Source organism: Neoarius graeffei, chromosome 28, assembly GCF_027579695.1.
Source record: "Neoarius graeffei isolate fNeoGra1 chromosome 28, fNeoGra1.pri, whole genome shotgun sequence".
Classification (NCBI taxonomy): Eukaryota; Metazoa; Chordata; class Actinopteri; order Siluriformes; family Ariidae; genus Neoarius; species Neoarius graeffei.
The window spans coordinates 10,928,880-10,948,706 of NC_083596.1; the positions used below are offsets into that span (position 1 = coordinate 10,928,880).

Here is a 19,827-nt window from a genome sequence, read left to right on the forward strand (position 1 = left end):
ACTTGTCCAGGGTGTACCCCGCCTTTCGCCCGTAGTCAGCTGGGATAGGCTCCAGCTTGCCTGCGACCCTGTAGAAGGATAAAGCGGCTAGAGATAATGAGATGAGATGAGATGAGATGGTACAAAAACATTGAGTTGAGTGAGTGACAGTTCTGTGGGTGGAAAAAAACGCCTTGCTGATAAGAGAGATCAGAGGAAAATGGCCAGATTCGAAGGATATAGCAACTCATATAATCACTCTTTACAACGGTGGTGAGCAGAAAAGCATCTCAGCATACAACAGCAGAAGAGCACATTGGGTTCCACTCCTGCAGCCAAGAACAGGAATCTGAGAATCAAGAACAAGTTCCTATTAAAGTGGCGGGTGAGTGTACATAAAGCAATTTCTCTTGTGAGCTGCACATTACATTTACGAACAACGAACAAAATTGTATCAATATTTCTCATGTCCTTGTTTCATCATTAAAAAAAACCCCAAGATAACATAACATTTAGCTCAAATCTAAGCTCACTAACTAGTTAGCAAAGTATACTTAACAGTTATTCCGTGAAATCGAGTCGTACATGAGCTGATAGCTGACGAGGCGCGTAGCACTGAGTCGGCTATAATCCATGTACGACGAGATTGAGTGGAATAACTGTTTTATTCTATCCACAGTCACTGGATTTTGAGAAAAGGAACATATTTATTTTATTTTTTGCAAATTCGATAAATAAAAACTTTATACAAAATGTCCGACGAAATCATTTCCGCTGAGAATGTAAACGAACCGGCGAAATGACAGGAGCAATTTGTGAAAAATGCTATAATAATAATTCTTGAAAAATAAAAAAGATACGTTTTTGCCATCAAACACTTTTATTCCATATTTTGTTGCTTTTTTTGTATTTTGGGGGGGGGGTTTCTTTTTGAGTAGAATTTTTATTTTGTCCTCGGTTGGTTCAGCAACACGCTCCGCCATTTTGTTTTTCTCAACTCACGGTATATGAGCTGATATCCTAGTAGTAGAGTAGCCAATCAGAGCGCGCGATTGCTCATATCCAGTGAATGTGGATAGAATAATTTATATTATACAGCATTTTATGCGCCATTTGTTTAACCAGGAATGAAATTGCAGCAGATCACAATGATTTCTGGGCAGCTCCTTCTCCTGATGTCTACAGCTACACTATTGGTTTGTTCCCTCAACCTACCAAGATGACATCTAACAAATTTTACTTGTGCTAATAGAGTAAAGATGGCATCTGGGATTCTCCCAAGGGGAAACGAAGAGGAGAGGTTAAAGAGATTAGTGAAATGTGACATTTGGAGGAAAACGTAACAAGCTATCTAATATTCCCATTTTAACCTGTGAAAAAAGTACTGTAATTGCTTTGTATAGCTTCTTTACCAGTGCAATTTCTATAAATCACTCTTCTAACATTTCGAACACAACCCGTTCTATGAGATTTAATGATTACAAAAGGAAAAAAAGAAAAGGCCAAGTTTTTTTCAGACCTGACTTTGTTCCGAGATGGATTTCAGAACCACAAAAAATGTCAACAAATGCCTGAACTAAGAAAAACTATGACACGGGAATATTTTGTCTCACAGTTTTTCCATGATGTGCTAGAAATTACGTGAGTGTTGTATGTCTATAAGCACTGAAGAGTCTCATCTCATTATCTCTAGCTGCTTTATCTTGTTCTACAGGGTCGCAGGCAAGCTGGAGCCTATCCCAGCTGACGACGGGCGAAAGGCGGGGTACACCCTGGACAAGTCACCAGGTCATCGCAGGGCCGACACATAGACACAGACAACCATTCACACTCACATTCACACCTACGGTCAATTTAGAGTCACCAGTTAACCTAACCTGCATGTCTTTGGACTGTGGGGGAAACCGGAGCACCCGGAGGAAACCCACGCGGACACGGGGAGAACATGCAAACTCCGCACAGAAAGGCCCTCGCCGGCCACGGGGCTCGAACCCGGACCTTCTTGCTGTGAGGCGACAGCGCTAACCACTACACCATCGTGCCGCCCACTGAAGAGTCAACACTGCAATATGGTAGCAAGACAGGAATTTCCTCAGCTACTGCAATGGGATTAAAATTACAGCCACAAATCCTCCAATTAGATCAAAATATTCAGAAAATGACTTGACAGTGTTTTGGCAGATCGACATGCAGTGTTTCTCTTTAAAAATGATATTGTGAATTTCCACTCTGATGTGATTTGTTATTCAGCATGAAGACACCTACAATGCAAATTAAGATAGATGCGAGGAAAAAATATCTCATTTCAGTTCCACTAATGGGAGGACAGCACAAGCCGCGTCCTTGTTGTTCTCCTCTTGTGTTTCAGATCCATGAATTTTCCCGTCTCTGGCAGCTTTGTCAGCTGTGCTGATTAAGAGCATCCTGCAGATCAATAACAAACAGAAGTGCTCAGCGCCATGACGAGCTACCTCAAAAAAAGTGCTCATATCACACTGACTTGGAGAACAGCAGCGTTCAATAAGAGCTATTTGCATTTCATAGATCTAGATGGAAATAATGATAGAACTCAGCTTTGAAATTATGTATGGCAGGCTATAGCAAAAAAAAGTCATGTCTTATGAAAGATTATGTCTTAGATATTGTTTAATGATTACCAATATTTATCAAAGACTTTTTATGTTCATCAAATATGAGTGCTGAAAAAACTTACAGCGCCAAATCAGAAAAAGTTGGGATGGTTTTGAAACTGAAATTGACACCAAAATCAATTATTTTTAGATAATCTTTGAGCTGTATTGCACTCAAAACAATACAACAGCATATTCAACATCAAGAGAAAGTGAAGGAATGATGTGATAAGGAGCTTTAGATTTAAACTACAGAAACCAGAATCTTCTCCTCATAGATTTTAGCTGCACAAATCTACACGAAGCAGGAATGACAGTTAATTAAATAAACATGGAAGACACAAGACAAAATACTTTTTCAATTATTTAATGATACAGATAAATATCATGTGCTGCACAGGATCAGAAGTTTTGATCTGGATTTCCTTGCAGTCGTCACTGGACTCCTCCACAGGAACTAGATGTCCCAGCATGGTCGGTACACCCTTCCCAACATGCACAGCTTGGTGTCCCTCCTGATGATGGAGATACCTGGGCTGAGATCTGGGCTTCCATCTTTGCGTTCGGGACTCAGGATCCTCTCGGGAATTTTCCTTTCCAGAGGCTTCAGTGCTCTCAGCAGCAGGTCGGCGTCTGCCACCATGATGATTTTAGAAACGCCTGGTCCGGAACCCACTGTGTTCTCAGCCAGTCCTTCTCCAGTAGAGTCTTGGATGAGGTCTATGTCTTCAATGTTCTCCAGTGGAAGTGCCTCTGATTTTATGTTGCCATCAGACAAGAAGGCGATGGTGAAGAGTACGGAGAAGACGGTCAGCTTCATTCTGCGTTTTGATTCTGCTGCTTTCTGTTGATTCTCCAACAAATTGCTCTGACTACGATTGCTTCCTTGAGTTTTTATATACCTGAAGGTGCCACGTTATCCCATGATGAAGTGATTCAGGCCTTGCTGTTTGTCGTCTTTATGGATAATGAACAAAATCTTTTTATAACATCTGATGAGACCTCAAGCAGTGTTGAAGTGGTTTGTTTGGTGGGACATTAATTAAGATTACCTGCAGTCCATCGGAAAACAGTAGGGTTGCATTATAAGGAGAGATGTAATTCAATAATCCCTCGTCTTAGAGAAACAATATGGGGGATTATGGACCTGTTGTTGTTCCAAATGATTCTAAAAAAAAAAAAAAGGTTATCTGCCAGTTTAAAAAAAAACTGACTGGGTAAACAAAAAAAGAAAACATCAGGTTATTGAAGACTAAATGGAAAACCGATTTTGTCACGATCATTCATTAAGACATTTCACAGCATTCATGTGGATGTTACTTGGACCCCTACCACCTACAGTACCAGTCAAAAATTTGGACACAGCTTCTAATTCAACTATTTTTCTTTATTTTTATGAATTAAAAGACACTTCATTGTCTTAAAGTAATGATGGATGTCGTTTCTCTTTACTTAGTTGTTTGGTTCTTGACATAATACTGTATGGATTACTACAGTTGTATTGTGGAATAGGGCTTTTTACTGTATATTTATTATTCACTGCTTACTGTTTGATCTTAAACGCATTAAGAAGGCAAGAAACTCGTCCACTAATTAAGTTTTGACGAGGCACCTGTTAATCGAAAAGCTTTCCTGGTGACTACCTCATAAAGCTGGTTAAGATAATGACAATAGTGTGCAAAGTGTCATCAAGGTAAACGCTGGCTACTTTGAAGAATCTAAAATATCAAACGTTTTTTAACACTTTGTTGTTTACCACATAATTCCATGTATGTTCCATATGTTTTTTTCCCATAGTTTTGATGTCTTCAGTATTGTTCTATAATGTAGAAAATAGTCCAAATACAGAAAAACCTATGAATGAGTAGGGGTGTACAAACTTTTGACTGGTACTGTACCTAAACATTGTTGCAGACCAAGTACACCGTTTCTTGATAACAGTATTCCCTAATAGCAGTGGCCTCTTTCAGCAGGATAACATGCCCTGCTGTGCTTCAAAAATTGTTCAGGAATGGTTTGAGGAAAATGACAAAGAGTTCGGGGTGTTGACTTGGCCTCCAAATTCCACAGATCTCAATCCGATCGAGTATCTGTGGGATGTTCTGGACAAACAAATCAGATCCATGAAAGCCCCACCTTGCAACTTACAGGACTTAAAATATTTATGGAAGGCAGTAGCAAAATTGGGGCGGCACGGTGGTGTAGTGGTTAGCGCTGTCGCCTCACAGCAAGAAGGTCCTGGGTTCGAGCCCCGGGGCTGGCGAGGGCCTTTCTGTGTGGAGTTTGCATGTTCTCCCCGTGTCCGCGTGGGTTTCCTCCGGGTGCTCCGGTTTCCCCCACAGTCCAAAGACATGCAGGTTAGGTTAACTGGTGACTCTAAATTGACCGTAGGTGTGAATGTGAGTGTGAATGGTTGTCTATGTGTCAGCCCTGTGATGACCTGGCGACTTGTCCAGGGTGTACCCCGCCTTTCGCCCGTAGTCAGCTGGGATAGGCTCCAGGTTGCCTGCGACCCTGTAGAAGGATAAAGCGGCTAGAGATAATGAGATGAGTAGCAAAATTGTTCCTTTAAATTTTGCTCCACAGGGAAGTCAGAATTGTATTTTTCTGTTTCAGCACCAAGCTGCATTTTTTTTCTGTCTTATGACTTCAAGACAAAGTGAAGGAATGATGTTTATCACTGTTATAAGTGATAAGATGTTGATGTTTATAGCTGATATAACTTAAAGCTAGACTGCCTTTCAGATTTTTCAAGCGTAGGTCATAAAAATAATTTTCCCCGACACCCAATTATTTTTATTTAGTGGATTGAAAGCTACTGAATTTGAATCACAGACTTCCAATGTTATTAGTTTTTTTAAAATAGAACAATTAATGAATTTAAGGCAACGTGGCCCTAAATTCTCCGCTATTTTTTCCTGCTTCACCATGACCCAATTCAAGATACTACGTCATGCATGACGTGGCGGGCTTTCCCCGTTCGCACAAGGCATTGTGGGATACAAATTTGAAACAGGAGAGAAAAATGGAGGATGTGAGTGTGCGAATGAAACGTGAAAGACTGACTAACGGAAAGTGAGAAGAAAAGACATTATATTATATACGAAGGAAAGGAAACGCAGGACCAAACTAATAAATATCGGAGGTCAGCGAGCGCCTCGGTGTGATCAGCTGTTCGTTTAGTGACAGAATGATGGAACTGTCAGTGCACGCTCAAAAGTAAACCTGTAGATAGCAGTAATGCAACACTGTGGATGCCAGCTGCCATAAAACCCAAAAGAAGAAGGTAAACCTGCACATGCACACACATGCCCAATGTCCGAAATCGCTCCCTACTCACTATATAGTGAGGACGCCATTTTGTAGTGCTGTCTGAAACCTTAGTGAGGATTATTTACACCCTATATAGTGCACTCAAAGTATCCCACAATGCATCACGAAAAGTAGTGTACAACTGATGGTCACTAACCAAAGCAATATATCCCATCATGCATTGCAGTCGCGCTGAAAGAAATCAAATTAAAAGTCTCAAATCTGATTTAACAAAAGGCAGCGGCAAAGAAGAAAGTATACAGCCTTGATTTAAAAGAACTGAAAGATGCAGGTACTTTGTATTGATTAATGTTGGAAATACGCTCAGGATAATATGGATTTAGGGGCGGCACGGTGGTGTAGTGGTTAACGCTGTCGCCTCACAGCAAGAAGGTCCTGGGTTCGAGCCCCAGGGCCGGCGAGGGCCTTTCTGTGCGGAGTTTGCATGTTCTCCCCGTGTCCGCGTGGGTTTCCTCCGGGTGCTCCGGCTTCCCCCACAGTCCAAAGACATGCAGGTTAGGTTAACTGGTGACTCTAAATTGACCGTAGGTGTGAATGTGAGTGTGAATGGTTGTCTGTGTCTATGTGTCAGCCCTGTGATGACCTGGTGACTTGTCCAGGGTGTACCCCGCCTTTCGCCAGTAGTCAGCTGGGATAGGCTCCAGCTTGCCTGCGACCCTGTAGAAGGATAAAGCGGCTAGAGATAATGAGATGAGAGATGATATGGATTTATCACAGAAATACACACATGTATTTATTATTTTGAAAACCAATCAGCCGACTGATCTGGCACGTTTTAATTGTGGGACAGTAATGACGTAAATACCAGCGCAACGGACTAGTGTCCGAAAGCGTTTTTTCATTCTACCAATGAGCTCACTGTATAGTCCTCTATATACAACCCCGATTCCAAAAAAGTTGGGACAAAGTACAAATTGTAAATAAAAACGGAATGCAATAATTTACAAATCTCAAAAACTGATATTGTATTCACAATAGAACGTAGACAACATATCAAATGTCGAAAGTGAGACATTTTGAAATTTCATGCCAAATATTGGCTCATTTGAAATTTCATGACAGCAACACATCTCAAAAAAGTTGGGACAGGGGCAATAAGAGGCTGGAAAAGTTAAAGGTACAAAAAAGGAACAGCTGGAGGACCAAATTGCAACTCATTAGGTCAGTTGGCAATAGGTCATTAACATGACTGGGTATAAAAAGAGCATCTTGGAGTGGCAGCGGCTCTCAGAAGTAAAGATGGGAAGAGGATCACCAATCCCCCTAATTCTGCACCGACAAATAGTGGAGCAATATCAGAAAGGAGTTCGACAGTGTAAAATTGCAAAGAGTTTGAACATATCATCATCTACAGTGCATAATATCATCAAAAGATTCAGAGAATCTGGAAGAATCTCTGTGCGTAAGGGTCAAGGCCGGAAAACCATACTGGGTGCCCGTGATCTTCGGGCCCTTAGACGGCACTGCATCACATACAGGCATGCTTCTGTATTGGAAATCACAAAATGGGCTCAGGAATATTTCCAGAGAACATTATCTGTGAACACAATTCACCGTGCCATCCGCCGCTGCCAGCTAAAACTCTATAGTTCAAAGAAGAAGCCGTATCTAAACACGATCCAGAAGCGCAGACGTCTTCTCTGGGCCAAGGCTCATTTAAAATGGACTGTGGCAAAGTGGAAAACTGTTCTGTGGTCAGATGAATCAAAATTTGAAGTTCTTTATGGAAATCAGGGACGCCGTGTCATTCGCACTAAAGAGGAGAAGGACGACCCAAGTTGTTATCAGCGCTCAGTTCAGAAGCCTGCATCTCTGATGGTATGGGGTTGCATTAGTGCGTGTGGCATGGGCAGCTTACACATCTGGAAAGACACCATCAATGCTGAAAGGTATATCCAGGTTCTAGAGCAACATATGCTCCCATCCAGACGACGTTTCTTTCAGGGAAGACCTTGCATTTTCCAACATGACAATGCCAAACCACATACTGCATCAATTACAGCATCATGGCTGCGTAGAAGAAGGGTCCGGGTACTGAACTGGCCAGCCTGCAGTCCAGATCTTTCACCCATAGAAAACATTTGGTGCATCATAAAACGGAAGAGACGACAAAAAAGACCTAAGACAGTTGAGCAACTAGAATCCTACATTAGACAAGAATGGGTTAACATTCCTATCCCTAAACTTGAGCAACTTGTCTCCTCAGTCCCCAGACGTTTACAGACTGTTGTAAAGAGAAAAGGGGATGTCTCACAGTGGTAAACATGGCCTTGTCCCAACTTTTTTGAGATGTGTTGTTGTCATGAAATTTAAAATCACCTAATTTTTCTCTTTAAATGATACATTTTCTCAGTTTAAACATTTGATATGTCATCTATGTTCTATTCTGAATAAAATATGGAATTTTGAAACTTCCACATCATTGCATTCCGTTTTTATTTACAATTTGTACTTTGTCCCAACTTTTTTGGAATCAGGGTTGTAGTAATTCCCTATATAGGGAGTAGTGAACGAGTGAGCGATTTCGGACACAGGGACAGACTTCCTCTGTCTGCTTGACTGAGCAAAGCGAGTGATTTCAGGCACATTATTTGGTCGAGAATCCCCTCAAATTAAATAACTTCCCAGCCACAGAATGGTCTGGGTTTTTTTTTTAAAGATATTACAGAAATAAACATATATCTCAATGACCAAATTTCAGAGGGAACTAAATTTCACTGATTTTATGAAATCGAAAGGCCGTCTAGATTTAAGTGATAACAGGCCCTAACTGTTTTGAGGACGTTCTACGACATTAAAATACTATATACAGACAAAAACATATGACAAGTTGTTCTTTAATGAATATAAATTTGTAATCATTGGTAAATTGCTGTGGTATAAGAACAATAAAAAAGCACTTAAAGATGTGCTGTTATTGTAAAAGAGTGGTGGTACCGGTAACTCTATCATTGACAGTCATATTTTATTCCTTACTTATAGGAAGAAATGCCAACAACGGTTAAACTAGTTTGAATTCGTTGCACAAGAAGTGAAGGCAGATATATCATTTACTTATAGGTATAATTATTGAAATGATGTGATTAGAAGATTTAGAGTGAGACTATAGAAACCGAATTTTTAATCTCAGTGAGTTTAGCTGCACAAATCTACACAAAGCAGGAATGACAGTTAATTAAATCAAAATGGAAGACACAAGACAAAATACTTTTTCAATTATTTAATTGTGGATTTAATCATACAGATAAATATCATGTGCTGCACAGGATCAGAAGTTTTGATCTGGATTTCCTTGCAGTCGTCACTGGACTCCTCCACAGGAACTAGATGTCCCAGCATGGTCGGTACACCCTTCCCAACATGCACAGCTTGGTGTCCCTCCTGATGATGGAGATACCTGGGCTGAGGTCTGGGCTTCCATCTTTGCGTTCGGGACTCAGGATCCTCTCGGGAATTTTCCTTTCCAGAGGCTTCAGTGCTCTCAGCAGCAGGTCGGCGTCTGCCACCATGATGAACTTAGAAACGCCTGGTCCGGAACCCACTGTGTTCTCAGCCAGTCCTTCTCCAGTAGAGTCTTGGATGAGGTCTATGTCTTCAATGTTCTCCAGTGGAAGTGCCTCTGATTTTATGTTGCCATCAGACAAGAAGGCGATGGTGAAGAGTACGGAGAAGACGGTCAGCTTCATTCTGCGTTTTGATTCTGCTGCTTTCTGTTGATTCTCCAACAAATTGCTCTGACTACGATTGCTTCCTTGAGTTTTTATATACCTGAAGGTGCCACGTTATCCCACGATGAAGTGATTCAGGCCTTGCTGTTTGTGGTCTTTATGGATAATGAACAAAATCTTTTTATAACATCTGATGAGACCTCAAGCAGTGTTGAAGTGGTTTGTTTGGTGGGACATTAATTAAGATTACCTGCAGTCCATCGGAAAACAGTAGGGTTGCATTATAAGGAGAGATGTAATTCAATAATCCCTCGTCTTAGAGAAACAATATGGGGGATTATGGACCTGTTGTTGTTGTTGTTCCAGATCTCATCTCATCTCATTATCTCTAGCCGCTTTATCCTTCTACAGGGTCGCAGGCAAGCTGGAGCCTATCCCAGCTGACTACGGGCGAAAGGCGGGGTACACCCTGGACAAGTCGCCAGGTCATCACAGGGCTGACACATAGACACAGACAACCATTCACATTCACACCTACGGTCAATTTAGAGTCACCAGTTAACCTAACCTGCATGTCTTTGGACTGTGGGGGAAACCGGAGCACCCGGAGGAAACCCACGCGGACACGGGGAGAACATGCAAACTCCACACAGAAAGGCCCTCGCCGGCCCCGGGGCTCGAACCCAGGACCTTCTTGCTGTGAGGCGACAGCACTAACTACTACACCACCGTGCCGCCTGTTGTTCCAGATGATTCTAAAAAAAAAAAAAATTGTTATCTGCCAGTTTTAAAAAGACTGACTGGGTCAAAAAAAAAAAAAAAACCACCAGGTTATTGGAGACTAAATGGAAAACCGATTTTGTCATGACCATTCATTAGGACATTTTACATCTGTCTAGCTGGTTTTACATTACACATGGTACATGTGGTAAATTACATTTACCACATGTAATATAGAACCATCTGGACGGAGACTAAAATGGTATTGCCACAGCGTCTAGATTTCAAGGACATGGATTCGACAAACTGAATTCTCAAGCATTTTCTTTTCAACACAAATAGTCGGCTGTAAAAGTCAACTTTTCTTTCCACCAGTCAGACAGATGCACTCAGGGTCAGACTTGAACCATTTACAGATAAAAGGAAGCATACATTCACGTCTGAAAATGACTAGAACTTTCTTTCTGATCACTGAGGTGTCCATAATGAGACTGCAGACTGATTTTTGTACCTATGAAATTACCCTGTGACACAAACTTGTTAAAGGAACATCGAGGGCAAACTTCGGTTTTACTCGAAATAAGACTCCAAGACACTGCTTCCTGAAGTGTAAGCAATTGTTTCGCACAGCTGATCTTATGAAATCAAAAACCAATCTGCATTTATGAATAAAACACAGCAATACTAAGAATAACTGGATATAAAACTCTAAATTATCAGGAACAGGAGTGCTATTCTTTTGATTATACGGTATAACAGTGACTTTAGATGTATCTGATAGTTTTTCGGAGGAGATTTAAAAAATAAAAATAAAAAAACACCCCAGAGTGGATAGTTTACATCAAGACTTACACTACCGTTCAAAAGTTTGGGGTCACCCAGACAATTTTGTGTTTTCCATGAAAAGTCACACTTTTATTTACCACCATAAGTTGTAAAATGAATAGAAAATATAGTCGAGACATTTTTCTGGCCATTTTGAGCATTTAATCGACCCCACAAATGTGATGCTCCAGAAACTCAATCTGCTCAAAGGAAGGTCAGTTTTATAGCTTCTCTAAAGAGCTCAACTGTTTTCAGCTGTGCTAACATGATTGTACAAGGGTTTTCTAATCATCCATTAGCCTTCTGAGGCAATGAGCAAACACATTGTACCATTAGAACACTGGAGTGAGAGTTGCTGGAAATGGGCCTCTATACACCTATGGAGATATTGCACCAAAAACCAGACATTTGCAGCTAGAATAGTCATTTACCACATTAGCAATGTATAGAGTGGATTTCTGATTAGTTTAAAGTGATCTTCATTGAAAAGAACAGTGCTTTTCTTTCAAAAATAAGGACATTTCAAAGTGACCCCAAACTTTTGAACGGTAGTGTAATTTTGAGGCATAGGAACAGGACTTGAAACATATTTAATGCTTTTAACAGTCAATCTTCAGTGACACAACTTGAATAGAAACAATAGTGAACTGTGACAGGAAAAAGAAAATGAAAGGCTGAATGAATGAATGAATAATTAATAATTATTCCACGAAATCAAGTCATATATGAGCTGATAGCTACATTCACTGGATTTTGAGAAACCGAGCATTTTTATTTTTATTTTTTGCAAATTCGATAAAAACTTCATACAAAACATCCAACAAAATCATTTCCGCTCAGGCGGACTGCTTAAAAACCTATCGATAGCTGCACGAATTTGCTAATTTTTTTCTTTTTTTTTTGTAGAAAGTGCCATCTTGCTGTCATGCCAAGGTATAGAATAACTTTATGCATTTATTTAATTCTTCCTTGGACATTTCTGTTCTGTAATTCTCAAACTTCTTTGAGCTTTTGAACCAGTCTAAAAAAATTCAACAAATTTTAATGCTTAAAGATGAAAAATAAACAAACGGGCGAAATGACAGGAGCAATTTGTGAAAAATTATATAATAATAATTCTTGAAAAATAAAAAAGGATACATTCTTACCATCAAATACTTTCATTCCGTATTTTGTTGCTTTTTTATTTTTTGGGCTTTTGTTTTTGAGTAGTTTTTATTTCATCCCCGGTTGGTTCAGCAACACGCTCCGCCATTTTGTTTTTCTCTACTCATGGTATATGAGCTGATATCCTCGTAGTAGAGTAGCCATTCAGAGTGCACAGTTGCTCATATCCAGTGAATGTGAATAGAATAATACTGGATGTGCAGCTCCTGTTTATTTGAATATGATGAATGTTTGTGGCACCAACAACGAACACAACACACCAACTCCTCCTCCGCAAGTTATATTACCCAAACATGAAAGAAAGCTTCTTTCCAGTACTTCACTATAAATCCAATTTTGTTTGCAATCACAGTAATCAGTAAGCAGGATCTATGCATCAGGATTCTATCTAGCGAGCTGAATTCTCATCGCCATAATTGAGATGCCTCATTTCTGCCTTTCCATGTTCACTCTTTTTGGGAGGGGGAAAAAAAAACATTGAAAGGAAAGGAAACAGAAAGACGTGAGAGACTGTGCTGTCTCTTGACTGCGAGTGGTAAAACTAATCAGGACAACAAACATCTGTGAACAAGCGGAACCAACTCGAGATGGCAGAACGCTTACGGCATATTAAAGCTTCACCTAAATTAAATATTAAAGAAGAGAATGAGGAAAATGAAATTTGTGCTTTGAATGCAGCTTACAAAATGCAGAAACAATGTGTTCTGTGTTTAAAAAAGCTTGTATCATAGTCTGCATATTCAAACAATGTCCAGTATAAGTAAACGCAAGCAGGATAAACAGAGTGTATTTAAAAGGAACATGTTTGGGTATTTTAGAACAGAACGTGCTGTGCTGAAAAAGAATTATATATATACACTACCGTTCAAAAGTTTGGGGTCACCCAGACAATTTTGTGTTTTCCATGAAAAGTCACACTTTTATTGACCACCATAAGTTGTAAAATGAATAGAAAATACAGTCAAGACATTTTTCTGGCCATTTTGAGCATTTAATCGACCCCACAAATGTGATGCTCCAGAAACACCTATGGAGATATTGCACCAAAAACCAGACATTTGCAGCTAGAATAGTCATTTACCACATTAGCAATGTATAGAGTGGATTTCTGATTAGTTTAAAGTGATCTTCATTGAAAAGAACAGTGCTTTTCTTTCAAAAATAAGGACATTTCAAAGTGACCCCAAACTTTTGAATGGTAGTGTATATATATCTCATTCTCATCTCATTATCTCTAGCTGCTTTATCCTGTTCTACAGGGTCACAGGCAAGCTGGAGCCTATCCCAGCTGACTACGGGCGAAAGGCGGGGTACACCCTGGACAAGTCGCCAGGTCATCACAGGGCTGACACATAGACACAGACAACCATTCACACTCACATTCACACCTACGCTCAATTTAGAGTCACCAGTTAACCTAACCTGCATGTCTTTGGACTGTGGGGGAAACCGGAGCACCCGGAGGAAACCCACGCGGACACGGGGAGAACATGCAAACTCCACACAGAAAGGCCCTCGCCGGCCCCAGGGCTCGAACCCAGGACCTTCTTGCTGTGAGACGACAGCGCTAACCACTACACCACCGTGCCGCCATGTGTGTGTATATATATATATATATATATATGTGTGTATATATATGTATGTATATATATATATATATATATATATATATATATATATAGTCTTTGTGACAGTATTGGTCTGTGGTTGGATTCAACGCCTAACAGTCCCCTTTAAACTTAAAATCAGAGTTGCACCAGCTTTACCTCATGTTTAATAGCAGGAGAAGTTACATCAATAATGAACGGCAGTGTGGCTTTTATCTGCAGAAACGGACAAAAGCAAGTGCCAAAGTCTCCAGAAGAACTGGGGCAGGTTTCGCAAGATGCAGGAAAAACACACCAGCTGATTTCATTATAAAACTATGCAAAAGTCGACCTGATGCACATGTGGTCGGGTCAAATGTTTATTTGGTTTTTACAGTTTTTAAAAGTGTTTTTAAATGTGAGGTGCCTTTTGGAAAATACTGTAGCTGTCTGCTAAATTGGGAGAACAGATTTGCAGATTTTCTTCGGTGATAGATCCTTAGTCTCATAGCTCACAGAGGATTTGGTACATTTTATACACTTTTCTGGCCAGAAGCCTCAGGATCTTGAAGGTTGCAATCTGATTGGCTGTCCATACTGGCATTTCTGTATGCCAGGTTCCAACAAGAAAACACATTTTTGAACACCGGGACACAATGAGCTTTTTCAGTTACTTTTTTTAAGAGAGCTTTGGTTGAGGTTCAGTAGTGAGTATGTATGGTTGGCGGTTTGCAGTGTGAGTCCAATAGGTTTTCTGTGAAAGGACGCAGGACTGGTTCGTGAGGCTGGTTAATCCATGGAAAAATTGAGGGTCCTTTTTAGACTTGAAACCCTACTTTTTTTTGGCTTGAGATGTTTTGGATAAGCATAATTTGTTTTTCAGTGTCCCTTCAGTGAAATTTGGATTATTGCTAGAACTAACCACTTTTTACCTGTTGACTTCAGCACTCATGTCAGGTGGCATGGTAGTGTAGTGGTTAGCACTGTTGCCCCTCAGCAAGAAGGTTCTGGGTTTGAACCCAGTGGCCAACGGGGGCCTTTTTGTGTGGAGTTTGCATGTTCTCCCCATGTTTGTGTGGGTTTCCTCCCACTGTCCAAAGATAGCTGTTAGGCTAATTGGCTACTCTAAATTGTCCGTAGGTGTGAATGGTTGTTTCCCAAGCCCAGAAATGGGAGGGTTGTGGCAGGAAGAGCATCCGGTGTAAAACTATGCTCCAATTAATGTCAATAGGGTCCATATGGACCTTGACCTGGCAATAGTGCTGGGCAAGGAGGAAGAAGAAGAAGAAACTTCAGCACTCATGTCAACTAGCTTGGATTGATTCAATAGTGCAGTTCTTGATATTGTTTGATGGAACTTGCAAATTTGCTGAAATGTGGCTCATTTGTGCTGATTCTCAGGGCTCCCAACTGGCACAGCAGAAATATGTTCTGTCTGTGTTAGATCAGAAGATGGCATACTCTCTCTCCCCTGTCAATCACAGCAACACTAACCATTTGTGGATGTTTGTAAGATCAGGTATGTGGAAGAGGGCAGATAGCGCATTCCTCTGAGGGTGTGATGCAGCATGGGCAGCAGTTCAGAAAGATGACACTGGCTGGCTGCAGTCTCGAAGGAAGCCCGTGTTAACCTTCACCCTCGCTGGTTAGACAAACTTGCTTGTGGGTGGGAATTGGCTGGTGATCAAATTGTGGAGAAAAAAGGGCAAAGGTTCTGAAGAACTCAACTTTATGTAAATGACTATGAGATCCATCACATTGTGTTTAGCCAATCGTAGAACACTGTTGGCCATCCACTGCAGCCATCTTGATTCTATCTTGCCCCTGGACCCAGTTAGGTCGGGATGAGAGATTGAGGCTGAAGGCTGTGCAACTCTCCTTCACTCTAATCCAAGTCACGTGTAAGTCATGACTTCAAATTCAAGTCCTGTGGCGATGGGCAAGCGGTGAAGCAGAAGGTGCAGAAACACTGGAAGCTGTAGTTACAAACCTGCACACAGGCAGCCCAGGGCATAGGGTTGCTCTCTGCTGGAACGAAGCAGAAGCGGAGTTTGGCAGCCCCCTGGGTGTCTGAGCAGCCCTGTTTAGGATTTGTTCTGCTCACCTCCATGGAGGAAGGGGCTAGAAAAGGTGCCCCAAACATAGCCTGCTTTATCTCACCCTGGCCAGCACACCGCGGCTGGCGGGGATCCCACTCAGCAGTCGAAATATAACAAAAAGATAGTGAAGGTACTCAACTTTGGCACGTAGAACATCGACATACGGGTGTACCTTCAAAGCCTGGATTGGTCTCATCAGTCACCTCTGGACCCACAACCGCCACCCACCAAATTAAAGTCATGGTCATTTTCAACCCAGAAGGACGAACGTCATCAGCCAATCAAGATTGGCATCATTCTGATGTGAAGGTGAGGACTGTTTATTCATCATATTCAAATCAAGTTAAACATCACCTGAGATGAGCAGCAATACATCATGAGTGTGTCAGGGATATAAAGAATCCAGTACTGCTGTTTTGGCAGAGAGTGGACACTGGCCATGTCTGTACAGTGCTCAACAATTCTGGAAGATGTAAAAAGTAACGCATTGTAGGATTTCGTCTAAAACCATTACATTTCTCTGAAATGTCGCCACAAAATTTATTAACTGGACAATCAATCACAAGACTATTGTACTGTGTGACAGTTCCGCTTCTGTAAAATATAGCCTGAGCAGCGCTGATGATGTGACCACAAGCTAAGCCTTATTTATTTTTCTACCTCATTTTACACACTATTTACCATTATCACTAGTGACATCACTCAACACTGTCTCTAATTCCATCCAAGTCCATCCAAGTTTATTTGCAGGTTTTATACACTGGGGTTGGAAGATATGGACTAGCGAAAGTAAAGACCTCCTTGTATGTCCAGTCTTGCTTTAGTTACAGTTGTCACAACAGCCCACTGTGTTTAGATGTGTGTGTGTGTGGCTCGTGCGTGACTGTCGGGCAGGTGTCTGCAGCCAGCATTGAAGGTGGAGGACAGCTGTTAGCCATATGCTCATAACGGCGCTGTTTCTACAACCATAAACCGGGAATGGGACGGTAAAGGAATCTGAACCATGCTCGCTTTGTCCTGCACCTAGACTGTGTGGCGAGACGAAAGCAAAACAGGCTTTTCTGCTGAACATATTAGATTATATTACCGTATATGTTCCTGGAAGCGACCTTATTATCTGCTCATTCCTATTCCAGTTAGGTAAGATTATAAACCATTATAAATATGTCACCAATTATCAAATTTTTTTATAAAGCACTGATAATGTGTATATTAGTTGTGAATAGAGATCTGCTGATTACAGATGAACCAATCAGACCCTGATTCATGCTTCATCACTAAGACCATCAAAGACCTGTGGTGATGATAATAATAATAAGTAATCATAATCAGATATATAATAAAGTGTAGCATTTCTTATTATGTAAATTTCTATTGTTGGGAGGCATGGTAAGTATTGAAGAAGAAGAAGTGGTCTCATTAAAGCTGCGGAAAGCAATTTTCCAAAAGCACACTTCAACTAAAATGTCTTTTCATACTGATAGCTATCATTAAATTGGATCCTTTGCAAAAAAGAATATTTCTCTCTGACTGTCCTGGGCTCTGCAATCAAGAACTAAAAAGTTCAGCACATTCCAGCTGTAAACACAATTCAGCAAGTGCGCAGTCTTTTCTGTTGCTTATCTGCCCATATAAGGGCAAAAAGTGAAGCTTGGCTAACGGTAGAGTTGCTGATATACCATTTTGGAAATGGAAGACAAGGCAAATGTTTCTGTTTTATGAAAATGAACAGAATAAACTTACTTGCAAACAACAACAACAAAATCTAGCATTATCATTTGCTGAAAAATCACTTATTTGCTATTGTATATTAGCTGATTATATTTTTTGCTCACGATGGTTGTGATAATTTTGTATTTTTTTACTGGTTAGTCCCAATCGGTGATGTATGTTTTTCTTCCCTAAGAAATGAATGAATTATTATTCTGATTGAACAGATCATTCTAAGCAGATACAAATGATGATGTTCATTCTTTGGGGTCGAAGATGACCATGACTTCAATTTGGTGGGTGGTGGTTGTGGATCTGGAGGTAACTGATGAGGCCAATCTGGGCTTTGAAGATACGCCCACATGTTGACGTTCCATGTGTCAAGGTTGAGTACCTTCACTATCTTTTTGTTGTACTTCGACCACTGAGTGGGATCCCCGCCAGCTGCGGTGTGCTGGCCAGGGTGAGGTGAAGCAGGCTATGTTTGGGGCACCTTCCTCCATGGAGGTGAGCAGAGTGAATCCTAAACAGGGCTGCTCAGACACCCAGGGGGCTGCCGAACTCCACTGCTGCTTCGTTCCAACAGAGAACGACCCTGTGCCCTGGGCTGCCTGTGTGCAGGTTCGTGACTACAGATTCCAGTGTTTCCACACCTGCTGCTTCGCTACTTGCCCATCACCACAGGACTTGAATTTGAAATCATGACTTGCGCGTGACTTGGATTAGAGTGAGGAAGAGTTGCACAGCCTTCAACCTCACTCTCTCGTCTCGACCTAACTGGGTCCAGGGGCAAGACAGAATCAAGACAGCTGGAGCTAGGTTGGGATGCAGTGGATGGCCACCAGTGTTCTACGTGTTGCACTGTGCCCTGATTGCGCTCCACGAAGGCTTTGCTGGGTCCACCTTCCTGCCTGTTGAACCACCAGGTGGTGGTCTCCTCCGTACAGTCTGCCGACTCCAGTCTTTGGTCGTAACCCTGACCAGGGAGAGCAGGGGGTTCCTAGTGCTTGCTCAAGGCACCACCTCAGGCTAATGGAAGGAAGGAGATACCTTACTACTCCATTGCATGGTGATCAAGGACGGCACATGCCCACTAACCTAATATAGATTCGACAGAAAATAGGAGGTGCACCATTTATTTTTTGTTTGTTTTAGAAAGCTTACCAGAAACATTCAAAGAGCATCTTGTTGAGATTAGAGATATGCATTGGGACTGCGATCCTATGAAATGCAACAAAAGTGCCATGCAAGCTGGAGGTTTTACTTTCTTTTGAGCAAGAGCAAGTTATGATATGACACTCAAATAAAGCCCATGAATGTGCACTGATCCTTAGTAATTAATTACAAGAATGGGATTAAAGAAAGAGCGTGACAGACATGATATAGCTGAGGTTGAGGAACTGTCAGAGCTAGAATTCACAAACGTATTCCTACATTTGTATATCTGTTTTCCAATGTCTCCAGTGGCATGGTTAATATTCATCTCATCTCATTATCTCTAGCCGCTTTATCCTGTTCTACAGGGTCGCAGGCAAGCTGGAGCCTATCCCAGCTGACTACAGGCGAAAGGCAGGGTACACCCTGGACAAGTCACCAGGTCATCACAGGGCTGACACATAGACACAGACAACCATTCACACTCACATTCACACCTACGGTCAATTTAGAGTCACCAGTTAACCTAACCTGCATGTCTTTGGACTGTGGGGGAAACCGGAGCACCCGGAGGAAACCCACGCGGACACGGGGAGAACATGCAAACTCCGCACAGAAAGGCCCTCGCCAGCCACGGGGCTCGAACCCGGACCTTCTTGCTGTGAAGTGACAGCGCTAACTACTACACCACCGTGCCGCCCGGTTAATATTCAATTTCAATAAACAAATAAATAAAAACTTACGCTCTAAGCCACACTCACATCGGGTTTTCAGTCCAAATGCAGATACACATACGGAAGTGATTATTTGGAGCTCTAATCAGATGCACATAGTGTCATTGTGTTACACCACAGGGAGGTGCAAGTCTTCAGAGAGAGGGGTTCTGGAGAGAAGTTTGGATGAAAAGCATGAGATTGAGAACAAGAGAGTGGTCTGGTGGAAATGAGCAACACCT

General features: G+C 41.4%; 2 protein-coding genes across 2 annotated transcripts; both read right to left on the minus strand.

Annotated features, from left to right (window-relative positions):
• Positions 1-3,066: 3,066 nt before the first annotated feature.
• Positions 3,067-3,429, minus strand: pmchl (pro-melanin-concentrating hormone, like). Its single transcript, XM_060912277.1, has one exon. It carries the CDS (start codon positions 3,427-3,429, stop codon positions 3,067-3,069), a length of 363 nt encoding a protein of 120 aa, XP_060768260.1.
• Positions 3,430-9,265: 5,836 nt separating this feature from the next.
• Positions 9,266-9,628, minus strand: LOC132876117 (pro-MCH 1-like). Its single transcript, XM_060913390.1, has one exon. It carries the CDS (start codon positions 9,626-9,628, stop codon positions 9,266-9,268), a length of 363 nt encoding a protein of 120 aa, XP_060769373.1.
• Between the last annotated feature and the right edge of the window lie 10,199 nt (positions 9,629-19,827).

Excerpts from the sequence above, each read along its gene's own strand:
- pmchl (XM_060912277.1), bottom strand. The coding sequence starts at position 3,429 with ATGAAGCTGACCGTCTTCTCCGTACTCTTCACCATCGCCTTCTTGTCT.
- LOC132876117 (XM_060913390.1), bottom strand. The coding sequence starts at position 9,628 with ATGAAGCTGACCGTCTTCTCCGTACTCTTCACCATCGCCTTCTTGTCT.